Source organism: Pristis pectinata, chromosome 30 (genome assembly GCF_009764475.1).
Source record: "Pristis pectinata isolate sPriPec2 chromosome 30, sPriPec2.1.pri, whole genome shotgun sequence".
In the NCBI taxonomy this organism is placed as follows: domain Eukaryota; kingdom Metazoa; phylum Chordata; class Chondrichthyes; order Rhinopristiformes; family Pristidae; genus Pristis; species Pristis pectinata.
Window position 1 is genome coordinate 7,314,939 of NC_067434.1, and position 19,254 is coordinate 7,334,192.

General features: G+C 49.0%; 1 protein-coding gene across 1 annotated transcript in view; it reads right to left on the reverse strand.

Annotated features, from left to right (window-relative positions):
• Positions 1 to 19,254, reverse strand: part of mmrn2a (multimerin 2a) — a 56,787-nt gene that overhangs the window by 22,838 nt on the left and 14,695 nt on the right. The window contains exon 2 of the mRNA XM_052041334.1: positions 7,777 to 8,005. Coding sequence (XP_051897294.1) covers positions 7,777 to 8,005 — 229 coding nt within the window. The remainder of the gene's footprint in view (positions 1 to 7,776; positions 8,006 to 19,254) is intronic.

Consider the following 19,254-nt stretch of genomic DNA (forward strand, 5'->3'; position numbering starts at 1 on the left):
ATGTTCCCCAGTTCACAGACAATATCATAGAAACATAGAAAACACACAGCACAAAACAGGCCCTTCGGCCCACAAAGCTGTGCCAAACATGTCCCTACCTTAGAAATTAATAGGCTTACCCATAGCCCTCTATCTTTCTAAGCTCCATGTACCTACCCAAAAGTCTCTTAAGTGCCCCTATCGTGACAGCCTCCACCACCGTTGCCGACAGCCCATTCCACACACTCAACACTCTGAGTAAAAAAAACTTACCTCTGACATCTCCTCTGTACTTACTCCCCAGCACCTTAAACCTGTGTCCTCTTGTGGCCACCATTTCAGCCCTGGGGAAAAGCCTCTGACTATCCACGCGATCAATGCCTCTCATCATCTTATACACCTCTATCAGGTCACCCCTCATCCTCCATCACTCCAAGGAGAAAAGGCCGAGTTCACTCAACCTGTTTTCATAAGGCATGCTCCACAATCCAGGCAACATCCTTGTAAATCTCTTCTGCACCCTTTCTATGGCTTCCACATCCTTCCTGTAAGTGAGGTGACCAGAACTGAGCACAGTACTCCAAGTGGAGTCTGACCAGGGTCCTTTATAGCTGCAACAATATCTCACGGCTCCTAATGTCAGCAGGACAAATGCCACCGTTTAGAGGGTTAATAAATGCCACAATGTCAATACTAGGAATCCGTGGGTGAGTCTCAGCTCATTATGGGTTAAGCAGGCATGGTAGTGTAATGGCTAGCATAATGCTAGTACAGCACCAGCAACCTGGGTTCAATTCCCATCGCTGTCTGTAAAGAGTTTGTATGTTCTCCCCATGTCTGCATGGGTTTCCTCCGGGTGCTCCGGTTTCCTCCCACATTCCAAAGACGTACTGGTTAGGAAGTTGTGGGCATGCTATGTTGGTGCTGGAAGCGTGGCGACACTTGCGGGCTGCCCCCAGAACACTCTACGCAAAAGATGCATTTCACTGTGTGTTTCAATGTACGTGTGACCAATAAAGATATCTTAAATCTTAATCCAGGCTGACACTCCATTGCAGTACTGTTGGAGGTTCTGTCTTTTGGATCAGTTGTCAAACCAAGACCTCGCCTCCCCTCCCCCATCCCTGTGGATGTAAAATGTGCCATTGCACAATTCGGAAGAACATTAAGGAGGTTATTCCTGGACCAACAAACAATCTGCTGGAAGAACTCAGCAGGTCGAGCAGCATCTGTGGGAAGAAAGGAACTGTTGACATTTCTGGTGGAACCTCTGCATCAGGAGGGTCCAGCAGATTGTTTGTTGCTCCAGATTCTAGCATCTACAGTCTCTCGTGTCTCCAGTTATTCCTGGACCACTGGTTAATACTGATCCCCAGCCCACAACCACTAGATATGTATCCATTTATCCTGCCCAACCCCTACTTACTGCTGCCCCTGAGACCAGACAGTGTCCAGTGCTGAGACACAGTCCAACAAAGGGGAAAACTACTCTCTCACCAAGAATGACAGCAGAAATTCGAGATGCTAAGACTTAGAGTGGTGTCTAAATCATGAGTTTGGGACGGATATGTTTGTTTCTGTTCCCAGGGAGGTTCTGGGAAAGATTCTTCTTGTTGAACCTGAAACAGGAGTTGCATCCAGAGAATTGAACCACAAGTAAACGATTACAATTCCCATTGCAAACCCTTCCTGCTCTGGCTGTGTATTTGACCTCAGCATAGGGGAGTCTAAAACTAGAGGGCAGAGGTTTAAGGTGAGAGGGGAAAGATCTTAAGGGGATTTGAGGGGCAGCTTTTTCACACAGAGCATGATTGGTATATGGAACGAGCTGCCAGAGGAAGTGGCAGAGGTGGGTACGATTACAATGTTTTAAAGATATTTCGACAGATATATGGATAGGAAAGATATTTAGGGATAAGAGCCAAATGCAGCATAGGAAGTATCCTATCCAGATGCATCATGCCTTGGTACGGCAACTGCTCTGCCTGGGACCGCAAGAAACAACAGAGAGTTGTGGACACAGCTCAGCACATCACGGAAACCAGCCTCCCCTCCATGGGGTCTGTCGACACTTCTCGCTGCCTCAGTAAAGCAGCCAACATAATCAAAGACCCCACCCACCCCAGGCATTCTCTCTTCTCCCCCCTCCCATAGGGCCGCAGATATAAAAGCCTGAAAGCACGTACCACCATCTTCTATCCCGCTGTTATAAAACTATTGAATGGGCCTTTTGTACGATAAGGTGGACGGTTCACCTCACAATCTACCTCGTCATAATCTTGCACCTTATTGTCTGCCTGCACTGCACTTTCTCTGTAGCTGTTACATTTTATTCTGCATTCTGGTATTGTTTTTCCCTTGTACTACCTGTACGTACTGATGCAATGAAGTACAAAACAAAGTTTTGCTCTGTATCTCGGTACATGTGACAATTATAAACCAATTTACCAAATGCAGGCAAGTAGCATTAGCTGATATAGGCATCTTGGTTGGCATGGACAAGTTGGGCTAAGGGCCTGTTTCTGTGCTGTATAGCTCTTTGAATGTATGAAGCCGGTGACTTTTACCATGAGTGATTGGGATACTGAGGACAATTAAACCAAAATCCTCACTCAGAAGGTCTAATCTGGCCTTTCCCTCACCCCCAGCTGGTCTTAAGTCCAAGGTGAAGAGAGGAGACGCAGTGAGGTTGCAGGAGAGAGCTGTGGTGGGTGTGGACTGCACTGCCAGAAGCTTTGGAAGTGCAGGAAAACATTGTTAGTGCTTCCCTAACTCACTCATATGACAGCTCACACAAACAAACTGTGACAGTGAATCGCAGTTCCCAACACGGATCCTTGAATCATCCCTTCTCCCCGGTCCTGTCTTTCATCTCCTTCCAGTGACTGGTCTGTTTGCACAGCCGCTTTGTTCAGCCCTTGTTTGGCAAACCCTTGTGCTTACAATTCCCATTGCAAACCCTTCCTGTCCCAGCTGTGTATTTGACCTCAGGCTGCACGTAAACTTCTTTCCTGTTCCCATTTCCGGAGCTTTGGAGAGTTCATTTCATCCAATGTTATCACCTGTTCCTTCACCTGCAATCTGCAGCCCCCGATCTCAGAAATGTAGTCAGTTCACTGACAGTCAAGGAAATAGAACGTCTGTCATCAACTTGACCAAAGCTGAAGACACCCCCACCCTCCCTTGGTTCTCTGAAGACCGGGGGGTGTAGACCCCTACTGAGGGGCTGGTGGCAGAATCCAGCGGCTGTTAATGAGCATGCGAGAGGGAATAGTTACAGGGAAATGTGTGAGAATGGGATTGACGGGGCATAGACTCAATGTGCTGAATGGCCTCTTGTTTGTCGTGAAGAACCACTTTCACGTTTTCCTTGGAGGACAAGGATGTCTGGATGCTCTGCTGGAGGTGTGAATGTTATTCCCTGTACATACCCGAGGGGATAGTCTCCAGGGACAAGCTTCTGAGACTCTCTCCTTTAAGATATCTTTATTAGTCACATCGAAACACACAGTGAAATGCATCTTTTGCATTGAGTGTTCTGGGGGCAGCCTGCAAGCTTCCGGCACCAACATAGCATGCCCACAACTTCCTAACCCGTACGTCTTTGGAATGTGGGAGGAAACCGGAGTGCCCGGAGGAAACCCACACAGACATGGGGAGAACGTACAAACTCCTTACAGATAGTGGCCGGAATCGAACTCGGGTCACTGGCGCTGTAATAGTGTTACGCTAACCCCTACACTACCTTGCCTTTAGGATCTGTGTTTACTTCAGGCCCTCTCCTCTTAGTCCTGGTCAGAAACCACACCCAGTGGATTCCTGCCCAGTCAAAGTTAATGTTCTAAACCACATGGCATTTAAACCATCAGTTTATTGTGATGTAAGTACACAGGGAAAATCTCCTCTCTGTACAGGACAGGCTGTGGGACTCAGGCATGATGCCAGGAAAGTTAATTGGTAATTGGCTTATTATTGTCCCATGTACCGATACAGTGAAAAACTGTCTCTTGTATGTCATCCATACAGATCATTCCAAACCATACGTACATCCAGGTAGTACAAAGGGAAAGGCAATAACAGAATGCAGAATATAGTGTTACAGTTACAGAGAAAGTGCAGTGCAGGCAGACAATAAGGAGATTGTGAGGTCAAGAGTTCATCTTCATCATACTAGACGGGTAGAGTGTAGGGAGGGAGCAGCTCTTAAAGCAAGGGAGGTTTTAAAAATTAAAAGCAGAAACTGCTGGAAAGACTGAGCAGGTCAGACAGCATCTGTGGAGAGAGAAGCAGAGTTAATTTTTCAAGTTGGAAACCCTTCATCAGACCTGAAATGTTAACCCTGTTTCGCTCTCCACAGATGCTGCCTGACCTACTGAGTGTTCCCAGCACTTCTTGATTTTATTTCAGTTTTCCAGCATCTGCAGAGCTTTGATTTTATTTCCGTGTCCACATACTGTTGGTTTCTCAGGGTTTTGCATTTTTTATTGTAAATTTCCTTCGAAGATGTTAAGGAAAGTGCGGGGAGAATCAAACTCAACCTAGTGTGGGGTCCAAAAGACTGACGATAACTGTACCTTCTACCGGATAGGTCAAACATACAGGAATAAAGGTGACCAATGAATCTCAAAGTACAAGCCTTCAGCACAGCTCCCTTCTTGCAGAAGACAGAAGGGATAACAGAGTGATTAGCATTGCACTGCTCAAACCTGGGCTCCCTGACACATCCGCCTGGTAAACCCCTCCACAGGTTTGTTTGGGCGCCGTTGAATGAGTATCCTTCCCGTTGAAAGGTGCTGAGGGTAAGTCTTCCCAGGCTCTGGGTCAGATGGAAAAGCCCTTCAACAAGCTTCTATCTGTTACAAGGACAGTTTTGGCCAACCGCCATCAATAGAAGTAGATAAAGTTATGAGCGGCATAGATAGGGTAGATTGTCAGAGCCTTTATCCCAGGGGATAGATTTAGGGTGAGATGGGGTGACTTTAAAGGATATTGATGAGGCAAGTTTTTTTAACACAGAGAGTGGTGGGTTCCTGGAAAGCGCTGCCTGGTGGTGGAAGCAGACGTGACAGCAACGTTACAGAGGCATTTAGACAGGCACTTGAACAGGCAGGGAATGGAGGGATGTGGACCACGTGCAGGGAGGTGGGATCAGTTAGATTGGCATCATGGTCGGCACGAACATGGTGGGCCAAAGGGCCTGTTCCTGTGCTGTTCTATGTTCTACGTTTTACATTCTATATTCTAAGATCACCACCACCTCCTCCACTGCCCACCTGGGGACCATCTGCCGGTGGCAGGAACTACCTGCCCCTGACCTTCCCTGCTGGTCCCTGCAAGCACTTGCAGCAATTTGGGAGCTGGTTAAATAACGCGGAACCTCAGGAAAACTTGCTGGGGTCGGGAAACACCGGCTCTCGTGTAGATTTCAGCTTCCACCACAGCGATGTTATCTGCTCTGAGACAAATCCTGTCCCTGGCCACACGCAATCTCTGCCCGAGATCACCTCCTTGGAGACCCAGGGATTAGTTTGTACGGGAGCCTGTGGGATCAGTGGGACTCTGGGATCAGTTGTACAGGGGCCTGTGGGATCAGTGGGACTATGGGATCAGTTGTACAGGGGCCTGTGGGATCAGTGGGACTCTGGGATCAGTTGTACAGGGGCCTGTGGGATGTGGGACTCTGGGATCAGTTGTACAGGGGCCTGTGGGATCAGTGGGACTCTGGGATCAGTTGTACAGGGGCCTGTGGGATCAGTGGGACTCTGGGATCAGTTGTACAGGGGCCTGTGGGATCAGTGGGACTCTGGGATCAGTTGTATAGGAGTCTGTGGCTTCTGGTGCTGATTCATCACGTGTTCATTCTTCATTGAGTCTTTGAGTCTCCAGGTCTGAGTGAGAGCAATGCCCAACACCGTAAGCAGCCTGTAGCCTGGGAATTTCACAACACACATGTACAGCTCACTAGTCTAACACTCCGTTTTACCGACGGACAGGAACAAGGTTTTTATCTCACACACGCATGCACAGGTGTGTGCTTGCGTGCACAGCCCCCATGTACACTTCCAATGGGATTCACTCTGTAATGCTCAGAAGCCTGAGCTGATGTTAACTCCTCTCTCAGCTCTGAGAGGTAACCGAGACCGAGCCTGGAATCTCCCAGACCCACGTGGCTCGGTCCCCACAGGAGGCACTGCTACCCTGCTTAACCCCACCCCACACCGCTGACACGCTACAGGTCCATCAATAAGAACTCCCACCTGTACCTACCCCCTGTAGTTTTAAAAATGCAACCAATTGGGAACTTGATACAAACCCCTGTCCACCCTTGGCAATAACTGCCCCTCAGCTGGTAACAAGTAGTCGCTGCCCACCCGCTGTGCTGCCATAGAGAAATCTCTGGGCTGGGGAGAAGAAGAGAGGGGCAGACAGCACCTACCGTCACACCCAGCGGGAGGTGGTGAGGGATGGTGGGACCTGGGCAGGGTGTCACACGTGGAGTGGGTGTTGCAAGTCTCCAGCAGAGGCCCTCACCCACCGTGTCAGCCCTGAGTGTTCACATCACTCACCCTGCCCACCCAACACCAACCCTGGCAAGCAGTCTCTCCCTCCCTCCCTTCCCTCCACTGGTTGTCCCCCAGCAGTGGGGTTGTGTCGGGTTCCCAGAGCCGGTTGTTGGCACACCACCTCTGCCAGTAACACATCTCTCGCCACATAATGGCTTCAGGAAAGGGGGCGGTGAACATGCACCTGTCTACATCAATGATGCTGAGGTCAAGAGGGTTGAGAGCTTCAAGTTCCTGGGAGTGAACATCACCAATAGCCTGTCCTGGACAAATCACATAGATGCCTTGGCCAAGAAAGCTCACCAGCACCTCTACTTCCTCAGGAGGCTAAAGAAATTCGGTTTGTCCCCTTTGACACTCACCAACTTTTATTGATGCACCACAGAAAGCATCCTATCTGGATGCATCATGGCTTGGTACCGCAATTGCTCTGCCCCAGGACCACAAGAAACTGCAGAGAGTTGTGGACACAGCCCAGCGCATCTCGGAAACCAGCCTCCCCTCCATGGACTCAGTCTTTACCTCTTCCTGCCTTGGTGAAGCAGCCGGCATAATCAAAGACCCCACCCACCCGGGTCATTCTCTCTTCTCTCCTCTCCCATCAGGTAGAATATACAGGAGCCTGGGGGCACGTACCACCAGACTTAAGGACAGCTTCTACCCCACGTTGATAAGACTATTGAACTGTTCCTTATACAATGAGATGGACTATGACCTTACGATCTACCTTGTTGTGACCTTGCACCTTATTGCACTGCACTTTCTCTGTAGCTGTGACACTTTACTCTGTACTGTTATTGTTTTTACCTGTACTACATCAACGCACTCTGTACTAACCCAATGTAACTGCACTGTGTAATGAATTGACCTGTACGATCGGTATGCAAGACAAGTTTTTCACTGTACCTCAGTACAAGTGACAATAATAAACCAATACCAATAATGCTATAACTACCCTCGTTGAGCTGACTCCATGAGTGGGCCCATTCCCAGGAACACTTCCTGAGCCAAGTGGAGTTCCAGTGTTCCCAGAATGTCACTGCCCACTCTCCATACCTCAGCCCTACCCTTGCTGGATCACTGATCCTGTGGCTGCCCCAGAGCCTCTGCCCCTCACACAGACCACACCAAACGAGACCACCAGCCACCCAGCTCTTCAAAATCCTCTGGGAAAGATTTTCTTCCCAAAGGGAATCAGACTGCACCAAGGAAGGTATGTATCTGCAGCACTTGCCTGTCCGGTGGGGATTTTAAGGGTGCCCGTGCACTGGTGACTGATGTCTGCCTCCTGGATGAATCCGAGGTGGTGGTGCGGACATAGGAATACGGCTGGTTGGTCCCCTGGACCTCCTCGTAGCCCCAGCCATCCAACTGGGTGGCAACATGTTCCTCGACCTTCTCAAAGATCTGGTGACGAGGCTTCTCTTGCTGTTTGCTCAAACCTGCCTCATTGCTCAAGAAATCTTATGACTCCCGTCTGCAGTATCAGGATTCTCTAGATGTTCCTTCAACCAGACCGGTCCTAGAGATAAGAAAATGGCAATGAATCGGAATATCAGTTTTCTCTCCATTTAAACTCCTTTTCTGGAGGTGATGAGAAGGTTGAAGGATCCCTGCAAATTCCCCACAGGCTCCGAGCGAATGGCAAATGAGGAGAGAAGTCTGTTTTCCGAGCAGTCCCTGAGTCTGTGGGAAATGCAGGGAGCTGAGGAACAATGAATGCTCGCCTGGCACCAAGACTGCACAATAGATCCGAAGGAAACAGTTTGCTGGTCCAACATCCAATCCAGCGAGGGACAGGAACAAGGTGAGGGGTCTTATCAGCAGCCTCAGTGCAGGAAGAGGAAGTCTCCAATAGTGAAACACCAATAAATAAAAGCTACATTCCTTACGTGTGCTGTACTGTGAATGGGAGGGAAGACAAGCCTCAAACCAATCTGTTGCATTTCACTGAAACAACATCCAGAGGTATTTCTGGATATTATTTTAGTCTCAAGAATAAAAAAGACTGTTCTCAGAGTGGGCTGCATTTATTGCCTGAGCCTCAGTTCTCATTGTTGTCTGCCTTGCCTCGGGGAACATTAAGAATCAAGTTGTGTGGCTGTGGGGCAGACAGAGGAGAAGGGACAGGCTCCCTCCTCATCCAACACCAGTTGCCTGTTACCCGCCGTCTGGCAGGAAGTCGTTTTCTCCCTCGGCCAGCCCAGGGATGACTTACTCGCTCTCCAGATTTGTGAGGCCAACATGGGACGCACAGTCCCACAGCAGGGGGGTGATCAGGTCTGTTGTTGTTGGGATAGTCCATGGGGGTCCTGCCGTTTCCAGACCCCCAACTTCACATTGTGGAGTGGAGGTTGCCTGTGTGTGGTTTCTACTAACGTGTAACACACCAGCCACTACATGGTTCTTTTTCTGGTGCCTACACCAATGTCACAGGTTTGAGATCAGACCAGCTGGTGGAAGAAATGAAGCCTCCTTTCCGTGCTGATCTACAGACGTCACACCCAGATACACTGCAACTCTCGCAGGACCACGTCTAACCTATTTACTTTAGACCAGGCACTCGGTATCCCCAGAGCTCGGTACTAATACCCTCTAATCCCCAGAGGTAATCCAATGAAATCTCCTGTTTAGTTGTCCATCAAACTGCTCAGTTCCAAGCAGCCTAAGTAATCCTGCGCCTGGTCACCAGCCCTCACAGTGTTCCTGTCAGATACTCACCCCACTTGTGTTTGAAATCTTTAATCAAAAGAAGAGTTTGTTTTGTTCCCTCCCTGGATCTAGGAAAGGAAACATCACAGTGGTCCCAAAGGATATGAAAAACAATGAAGACAAACTGGTTATTGTGGACAATTAGAACCAAAGGATGATGCAGAAGTCTTCAGATTATGAAGCAGGTTTGGGAGCTGAGGTGGTAAAACTAATGTTCTCTGTATTCCTCTCCCAGCATTGTACAGTACCATAAAACTCCGATAATCTGGAATGCTTGGGACGTGATGCTAAATGAGCAGATGTTCCGGGCTATCGGATGTTACTCTACTAATACTCCAACACACTTGTAATTCACTTTATTTTTAGATGTTGCCCGGCAGAATAATGAAGTTAAAGTTTAAAGGGAGCATGGAAGCAAGGCCAGGGAAATGTGGGAAACAGAACCAAGTGAATTGAAAAGGAGCACAGTGCTCAGAACCAGGTGAGTTTAAAGGGAGCCCGGGAACCAGGGCCCCGGTGAGTTTAAAGGGAGTGCAGGAAATGCAGCCCCAGTGAGTGGAACAGAATGTGGGATTCAGCACCCAGGGAGCCCATGTCAGGATTTCTGGATAATCAGATAGTGGGTTATCAGAGTTTTACTGTACATGGTTTAGGAGTGGTGTCAGGGAGGGCTCCCATTACTTGGCCTTGACAGCAGGCTGGGAAAGGAACATATTCCACGGGAAGAGACGTGTTTAGACAGGAAGGGAATTAGCGAGCCGGCAAATATGACAGGTAGTAATGAACCTTTCAGCCTAGGAAGGAAGGGCAACGAGACATTAAAGCAACCAGAAAGAGCAATTAGAGAGCTAAACTTATCATAAAAAAGAACAGGGTGAAAGGAAGGAGAATGAAGGAGTAGTTTCCAGCCTCAGTGAGCACCTTCAGTATTAGTTCTGGCTGAAGGAGGGAGATAAGGAGAGGCTCTGAATCAGCTGTGGAAGTTTCAGTGAAAGACCCGGGAACCTGTCTCCAATGGAACCAGTAGTGACGAGAATTTTTAATTCTGGAACACTGGATGATTTTGCAGTTTCGAGCTCTGTGCTGTAGGGAGGATTTCTGAGGAGATCTTGAATGTAACTACAGGTCCACTCAGATGCTGCCAGGTCTGTAGAGGCACACACACACAAATACACACACACACACACACACACACACACACACACACACACACACACACACACACACACACCACACACACCACACACACACACACTCACACACACAGATCCCATCATTAGGAAGTACTACTGCATGGCTTAATGGAGAGGTTTAAAATAGAACAGACTGATAGGGACCGAGAGTCTCCAGGGATTTGGGAACACAGCAATGAAGAAGGTAAGCTTGGAGGATTCAGGGCAGAGAGCTGGTGAATCGATCTGTACAGAGGGCAGTATCTGTTCTTTTGGAGTCAGCGTCTGAGGCAGTGAGCAGGTCAACATATAAACCAAGGTTAGAAAAGCTGCAGATGGGAGGGCAGATACAAGGTACAGAACAAAACATTAATCCTTCTGCTTATGCACAGGATGAATACTAATTAGAGTGGTTGGACAGTTCTGTCTGGTTCCATCTCAAAATATCCTTGTAGAACTGGCATTTATATAGCGCCTTTCTCTTCCTTTGGGGCCTCACACAAAGCACCTACTGTTGGTTCACACAACCATTTCTGAGCTCCCCCCACCACCCCCCCCCCACCCCACACCATCAATATCCTGGTGTTCACCTTTGATCAGGAACTCAAATAGTTCAGCCACATAAGTACTGTGGCTCCAACAGCAGGGTCAGAGGCTATGTATTCTGTAGCTCTTGACAATCCAAAGCCTTTCCAGGGTTGTCAGGAATGTGATGTAATAGTCTCCTGGATGAATGGGTTTCCAACAACATCCAGGAAGATCGATAACTTCCAGGATTGGCACTGCATCCTCCACCCGAAACATTCACCCCCTCCTCACCCACCTACCACCGACGCACCGTGGCTGCAGTGTGTACCATTGATAAACTGCACAGTTACTCGCCCAAGTTACTCTGAGAGCACCTGCCAAACTTTCAGCCTCGACCAAGAAGGACGAGGGCGGCAGATGCACGGGAACGCCACCGCCTGCAGGTTTCCCTTCACCTCGCAAATCAATCCAGTCAGGAAACATATCACTGGTCCTTCAACATTGCCGAGACTGAGTTCTGGAACTCCCTGCCCAATAGCACAGTGGGAGCACCTTCATCTGCAGGACTACAGTGGTCCAAGAAGGCGGCTCACCACACCTTCTCGAGGGCAATTAGGGATGAGCAATAAATGCTGGTCCTGCTTGCAATGCCGAGATCCTGCAAAAGCACCAACTGACCGTACCGTTGCCACAGCACCCACTTTATACACTAAATGATTAGTCGGTTCATCTGTCCGGTTCACCTTCAGTGAGCCCAGGCTCCGTTTCTACCCAACCAGCACGCAAGCCTCAGGCTAACCAAAAGATAAGATAAGATCTCTTTGTTAGTCACATGTACATCGAAACACACAGAGAAATGCATCTTTTGCGTAGAGTGTTCTGGGGGCAGCCCGCAAGCGTCGCCACGCTTCCGGCGCCAACATAGCACGCTCACAACTTCCTAACCTGTACGTCTTTGGAATGTGGGAGGAAACCAGAGCACCCGGAGGAAACCCACGCAGACACGGGGAGAACGTACAAACTCCTTACAGACAGCGACGGGAATTGAACCCAGGTTACTGGCGCTGTAATAGCGTTACGCTAACTGCTACACTACCGTATAACAACTACAACAGTGCGCCAATCCGTCAGTACTGCATGAAGGAATAATTGGAAAGCAAAGCACTGCGGTTGCTTGTAACTGCAATAAAAACCGAAAATCTGTCTCCACAGATGCTGTCTGACCTGCATCTTTTTTTTAATTTCAACAACTGCCGTGTTCTGCAAGCTTCGAGCAATTTTTCTCCTTCCCCTGTTCTCATTCAACTCTCTCTATTTACAGCTCCTCCAGAGAGACCATTTGTGGCCAACGCGCCTTCCCCACCCTCCCTCAGCCAGCACCACCAATATTTGTGTCAGTCAGTCCCTCTCAGGCTCTGCCCCTTTCCCTGTCTCCACCGATTGGTAACACAGGATCTGCTCTTGACGACGCCATGCTGGCTATCTCTGATGAGTCCCTGCCTTTCCAAAAGTGATCAGAAATCCTGTCCCTTGGAACTTTTTCCAATAACCTCCCTACTCCTGTTGTCAGGGTAACAGCTCTGTAGTTACCAGGCTTTTCCCCGCCGCCTTTCTCGAAAGGGGGAACCACACTTACCAACTTCCAGTTGTTGGTACTTCACCCATGACCAGCGAAGATTTAAAAATCTCAGCCAGAGTCCCAGAAATCTCTTCCCTTGTCTCCCATACCAACCTACATTCAGTCATTTTGTTGTTCAGTAATTTTACTTTTAATGCTTTTCACTTTCAATGTTATGTCAGAAAATTGTTCAAAGTCCTTTGATGGCAGAGAGCCATCAAACTGTTCTGGGACAGGAGCTCAGGATGCAACACCTGGTCGCTGCTCGCTCTCCTCACCACCAGACAGGACGGTGGTTGTAGCCATGGCTCAAAGACCGTTGATCACAAACATTAACGTGGTTGTAGGAAAAAATCTGGATATTTTAAAAAAACTGGTTTCTATAACGGTGAAACTACCAGAACATCATAAAAACTGGACTCACTGAAGTCCTTCAGGGATAGAAATCTGCCATCCTTACCTGGTCTGGTGTATGGTGTGGACTCTTAACTGCCTCCTTAGACAATAAATGCTGGCATTGCCAGTAACATCGAAATCCTGTGAGTAAGTCAATAAAATAAATGCATACTGACAGCAATGGTGCCAGTCACATTGAGAATGATCCAGCTCATCAATCTGAGCTTATATCTGGACCCTGGAGAGGTGTCGTGAAAATGTATTGGAACGATAACAAGGTTGAGAGACCATATGGGCATGGGATTATTGAATGATTCTTCTTGGACCAGGAAGATAAAAGAGAAATTTTAGAGTGATTTAGAATAGAATGGAAGCAGGTTCAGCTGTAACTTCCTAAAATGTGTAATTGGAAAGATATTTTTTGCAGGGCTACAGGGAAGGAGCAGGAACGGTGACAACTTGCACCAGGGGGCAGGAACAGGGATCTGATGAGCTCCTCCATTATTGGCTCCATGGTTCTGACTTGACATTTCAATTCTCTTCCATGTCCTTCAAGTCTTCATGTTGTTTTAAAATTCCTCCGTGACTTTGCATCACCCTCAGACTCTGAAACACTCCAGAACTGTGTGTGGTTCCAATTCCTGGCCTCTTCTTTCCTCGCCATGGGGAGTGAGCCCTTAGCTGCCTGGGCCTTTAGTTCTAGAACTCCCTCTGTAGTGTACTTCAATTATATCCTGGTGGACCATGAAGTCCTGTGATGTACCTACAGTAACAGTACTCTACAGCAGGAGTTGTAGGAGTAACATGTACATAATTAAGGTATTAAGTGTTCAGCCCTGTTAATAAGTCATTATTATACTTTGACTTCCATTTTTTGAGAGTCACAGAGTTATTTAGCACAGAAACACTCCCTTTGGCCCACTAGGTCCATGCTGACCATCAACACCCACTTACACCAATCCTGATTCAATGACCTCTCGCTGCCTTGGTGAAGCAGCCGGCATAATCAAAGACCCCACCCACCCGGGTCACTCTCTCTTCTCTCCTCTTCCATCAGGTAGAAGATACAGGAGCCTGAAGGCACGTACCACCAGGCTCAAGGACAGCTTCTATCCCACTGTGATAAGACTATTGAACTGTTCCCTTATACGATGAGATGGACTCTGACCTCATGATCTACCTTGTTGTGACCTTGCACCTTATTGCACTGCACTTTCTCTGTAGCTGTGACATTCTACTCTGCACTGTTATTGTTTTTCCCTGTACTACATCAATGCACTCTGTACTGACTCAATGTAACTGCACTGTGTGATGAATTGACCTGTACGATCGGTTTGTAAGACAAGCTTTTCACTCTACCTCGGTACAAGGGACAATAATAAACCAATACCCACACTCATCCCATTTTATCCTCCTCACACTCCCGTCAGCTCCCTCAGATTCCACCCCTCGTCTGCACACATGAGATAATTTACAGCAGCCAATTAACTCGCATGTCTTTGGGACGTGGGAGGGAACCGGAGGAAACCCACCCAGAAGGTGCAAACTCCACACAGACAGCACCGGATGTCAGGATCGAACCTGGGTCGCTGGAGCTGTGAGGCAGCAGCTCTACCAGCTGCGACACTGAGCTGCCCAAGGTACAGAAGACAGCAAGCTTCCCTGGGCTTCTCTTCCTTCCTCACGCTGTCCTTAAATTTACCTCCTTTGACCAACTTTGGTCGTCTCTCCCAACATCTGTCAAACTTTGTCCAATGACACATTTGTAGAGCAAGTTGGGATGTTTTACTGTGTTAAAGGCAAGTTGCTGCTAACTCCCGCCTCTCTCAGGTAATGTTTCAGTAAACCCTGGAGCTGGAGCTTCCTATTTTTGACAAGCCCAGTGCAGAGGGACCCTGAGTAACTGCACACCAGCTCCATCACGGGCACAACCCTCCCCTGCCCCCCACCATCGAGGACACCTTCAAGAGACGGTGCCTCAAGAAGGCAGCATCCATCACTAAGGACCCTCACCCCCTTCTCGTTACTACCATCGGGGAGGAGGTACAGGAGCCCGAAGACCCACACTCAATGATTTAGAAACAGCTTCTTCCCCTCCACCATCAGATTTCCATGAACCCATAAACACTACCTCACTACCTTTTTTTCAAACAATTTATTTATTTTTGTAATTCATCGTAATTTCTTGTCTTTGCATTGTACTGCTGCCACAAAATAACAAATTTCACGTCACTTAAGTAGTAATAAATCTGATTCTGATTCGCTTGCATGGTGCGAAGCCACTCCAGGGGCACCAGGCTTTGCTCATCTGCAGTTCAACTCTGTAACACTAGATGGGGGTAGAGACCAGGAAAACGGGGATGGGTTTCTCCAGCTTCCAATTTCTGCTCTATTTCCAATTCTTCCCTTCCTTACATCAACCTCTCACCATCAGTTCTGGGGAAGGCTACTGACCAAGTCTCACCCAGTGTTGCACGTTATTGGCTAGATTTTCCATGGAGCCAGCAACGGTGTGTCAAACATAGGCCACGTGGACGGTCGATCAGCCAGTGGTCAAGGGCTTCGTGCTAGGAACACGATGGGCTTCAGGTCCTGTTGAATCTGCCAGGGATGGGGGGGGGGGGGGGGGGTGGGGGGTGGGGTGACGAGGGAGCCTGGTCCATCTAGAGCCACCGGCAGGACCAACTGGTCAAGGAGAGACGGGCCCGTGGGTGGGGGTCACAAGCCTGCGATTACTATCGGATTGTTGGGCAGTGGGAGGGGAATGGGGTCTGGTCAGTGGTCAGTGGGTGGGGGGGTCACTGGTCAGTGGGGGGGGGTCAGCGGTCAGTGGGTGGGGTCAGTGGTCAATGGTGGGGCTCAGTGGTCAGTGGGCGGGGGTCAGCAGTCAGTGGGTGGGGTTCAGTGGTCAGTGGGTGGGGATCGGCAATCAGTAGGTAGGAATCAGTGGTCAGTGAGTGGGGATTAGTGGTCAGTGGGTGGTGGTCAGTGGTCAGTAGGTAGGGATCAGTGGTCAGCGGGTGGGGGTCAGAGGTCAGTAGGTAGGGATCAGTGGTCAGCGGGTGGGGGTCAGCGGTCAGTAGGTAGGGATCAGTGGTCAGCGGGTGGGGGTCAGCGGTCAGTAGGTAGGGATCAGTGGTCAGCGGGGTGGGGGTCAGCGGTCCGTAGGTAGGGATCAGTGGTCAGCGGGTGGGGGGTCAGTGGTCAGTAGGTAGGGATCAGTGGTCAGCGGGTGGGGGTCAGCGGTCAGTAGGTAGGGATCAGTGGTCAGTGGGTGGGGGAGTCACTGGTCAGTGGGTAGGGTCAGTGGGTGAGGGAGTCACTGGTCAGTGGTCAGTGGGTGGGGTATCTGTGGGGACAGTGGGTGGTGTGTGATGTTGGTGTAGGGGCTTGGATTGGCCTGACCAGTACCAGGGAAAGCTGCTGCCCCAGTTTAGGGTGTGGACAGACACAGGAACACAAGTGTCCTACTTTGAACTTCTCCACTCCCATCCACACCTTGGTCCTGCTCACTTCTGTCGAGCAGACGGACCCTTCCATTGGGCATGTGCCCAGTACAGGAGCCACGATCACCTACAGCCATTGCCTGTTCCCCCACACATCGACCCAGGAGGAGATCCGAGGAAGACGTTGACCTCCTGGGATCGCCTTCTGCCCTGGCCGGGTACAGGGTCCAGGGCAGCAGCTGTACCTAAAATGTCTCAAAGCTCAGGTCCCACAAACTGCATTGACTGAGGTCCTGGGACCATGACACCTCGGGATGGATCAGAGGACATGCCGGGGAATCAAAGGATGCCTGGTGTATAGATGCAGCAAGAGCAACGTACAAGGAAAAGACACTGTCTCCCTCTAAATTATCTTCTAAACCACAAAGTTACTTGGCACACAACTCAGCAGGTTTTATAAGCAAGACTCAAACTGAACAGAGCCTCAGATGATGTTGATGCTTCAAGTTCCTGGGTGTCAACATCTCTGAGGATCTATCCTGGGCCCAACGCATTGATGCAATCACGAAGAAGGCATGCCAGCGGCTCTACTTCGTTAGGAGTTTGAGGCAATTTGGTTTGTCACCGCAGACTTACAAATTTCTACTGATGTACAGTGGAGAGCATTCTGACTGGTTGCATCACAACCTGGTATGGAGGCTCCAATGCACAGGATTGCAAGAGGCTGCAGAGGATTGTAGACTCAGCTGGCTCCATCACAGGAACAACCCTCCCCACCATCAAGGACATCTTCAAGGGGCAATGCCTCAAGAAGGCAGCATCCATCATCAAGGACCCTCACCATCCAGGACATGCCCTCTTCACGTTACTACCATCGGGGAGGAGGTACAGGAGCCTGAAGACCCACACTCAACAATTCAGAAACAGCTCCTCCCCCTCCACCATCAGATTTCTGAACGGTCCATGAACCCATGAACACTACCTCGTTATTCCTTTTTTTTTGCACTATTTATTTATTTTTGTACTTTATAGAGTTTTATGTCTTGAACTGTACTGCTGCCACAAAACAACAAATTTCATGTCATAGGTCAGTCATAACACATCTGATTCTGATTGTAAAGTTGAGTTGAGGATACACAGTGAGCCTTGGGGAAATGAGGATCTGAGGAGCTCGGAGTGGGGGGATGAGGGGGGAAGAGGGGTACAGCGAGAGGGGGCCAGTGGCCAACATGGCAGGCTTGGTGTTGGGTTGGCAGCAATGATGCCCAGCTGACTGGATCAGCCTGGTTCATGGGTCTGGCTCTTGGATTGCTGTTCTGAGTGTGCTAATGGCAGAAACAGGGTACTGATGAGAGAGGGTATACTAAACCAGGTGGGTGTACTGGTATTGGGCTGATTGTTGGGCTGGGTGTACTGGTGTTTGCCTGTGTGTACAGGTGTGAGCTGGGTCTACTGGTATTGCACCTAGTGTACAGGTATTGTGCTGGGTGTACTGGTGTCGTGCTGGGAGTGCTGGTGTTGGGCTGGGTGTAGTAGCACCTGTTCTGTGTCGTCAGTCTGTCTGGATCCCACAGTCTGTCAGACGGAAGCCGCTCCCTGCCCTTCTCTTTATCTGCACAGCTCACCCCAGGTATCTCAACAGTAAAGAGCTTGTGGGCTGTGTTAGGTTTGCTGAGACATTGTCCTGGATGTGCTGTGCGTTCTTTCCACTGAACTGTCGTGTTAATCATGCTGGCAAACTATTCTGGATGTCCTGTCATATCAGTGTCACATAAACTGAGCATCAAATAGTTGCAGTCACAATGTGAACTTTGCAAACTAACTTTCCAATCACTACACTTCCCAACTGCAGGTTAACTTCATCGACACCTTGGCAGTTTTGTTGGGTGACGGAGGGAGACAATGATAATCTTCCTGGCAGCAGGGTCTGTCTGTGATGAGTGGTTAGTGACAATTGATTGACAGGTTGGATGGATTACAATGATAATCAAACATTTGGTTCTGAGCAGAGTTTGCATCTGCCAGTCATTGATTTTGGCAAGAGCTTTAACGAGCATGTACGCACACACCTGTAATCAGCCTCCTGATCCGTGAATTATTGAGGAGATCTAATGGGGAGAGTGCTGCTATAAATATTTAAACTTTATTGATTACCAGGAAAATACGAACTGTTGGCTGCAGTTGGTGGCAGAAAATGGGTTGCAGTGAAATACTGCAGTCAGGATTCAGAAAGGATTGTGTGAGACAGAGCTCACTGCCGTACTCTGACTCCACTGGAGATGGACCACACCGAGGATCACAAGAAGTTGTGTGGCTGAACCACCCCGCTACACGCAGGAACACAACTCCTGTGACGTCCAGCTTTGTAGAAGCAGGGGTCGGCAAATCAGCCCCTCACCCTGCTCCACCAGTCAATAAGATGGTGATTGTCCTACCTCACCACCACAGTCAGTCGACTGTGCCGTAAGCCCTCTGCACCAATTGTGTCAGCCCGTGTGCTGTCCCGAGTGGCCACACTTCTAACCCAACCCGACCATCACCAGTCCTCCAGGCAGTCATTGTTAATGTGGGGGAGGTGTGAGGTAAAAGGCAGATTATTGTCAAAATGGAAAGAGACTGCAAATGAGTGAAGTTCAGAGGGGAATTGGAATTGGTTTATTATCGCCACATGTACTGAGATACCATGAAAAACTTCCATCCAGGCAGATCATTCCGCTTATAAGATTCAGTGTTCTACTGCAAGGATCACAAGAGATAAGCAGTCAGGTCCAACCAGTAGTTAAGAAAGTTGACAGCATGTTGGTCCTTATTGAGAATGTGTTAGAATTGAAGAAATAAGG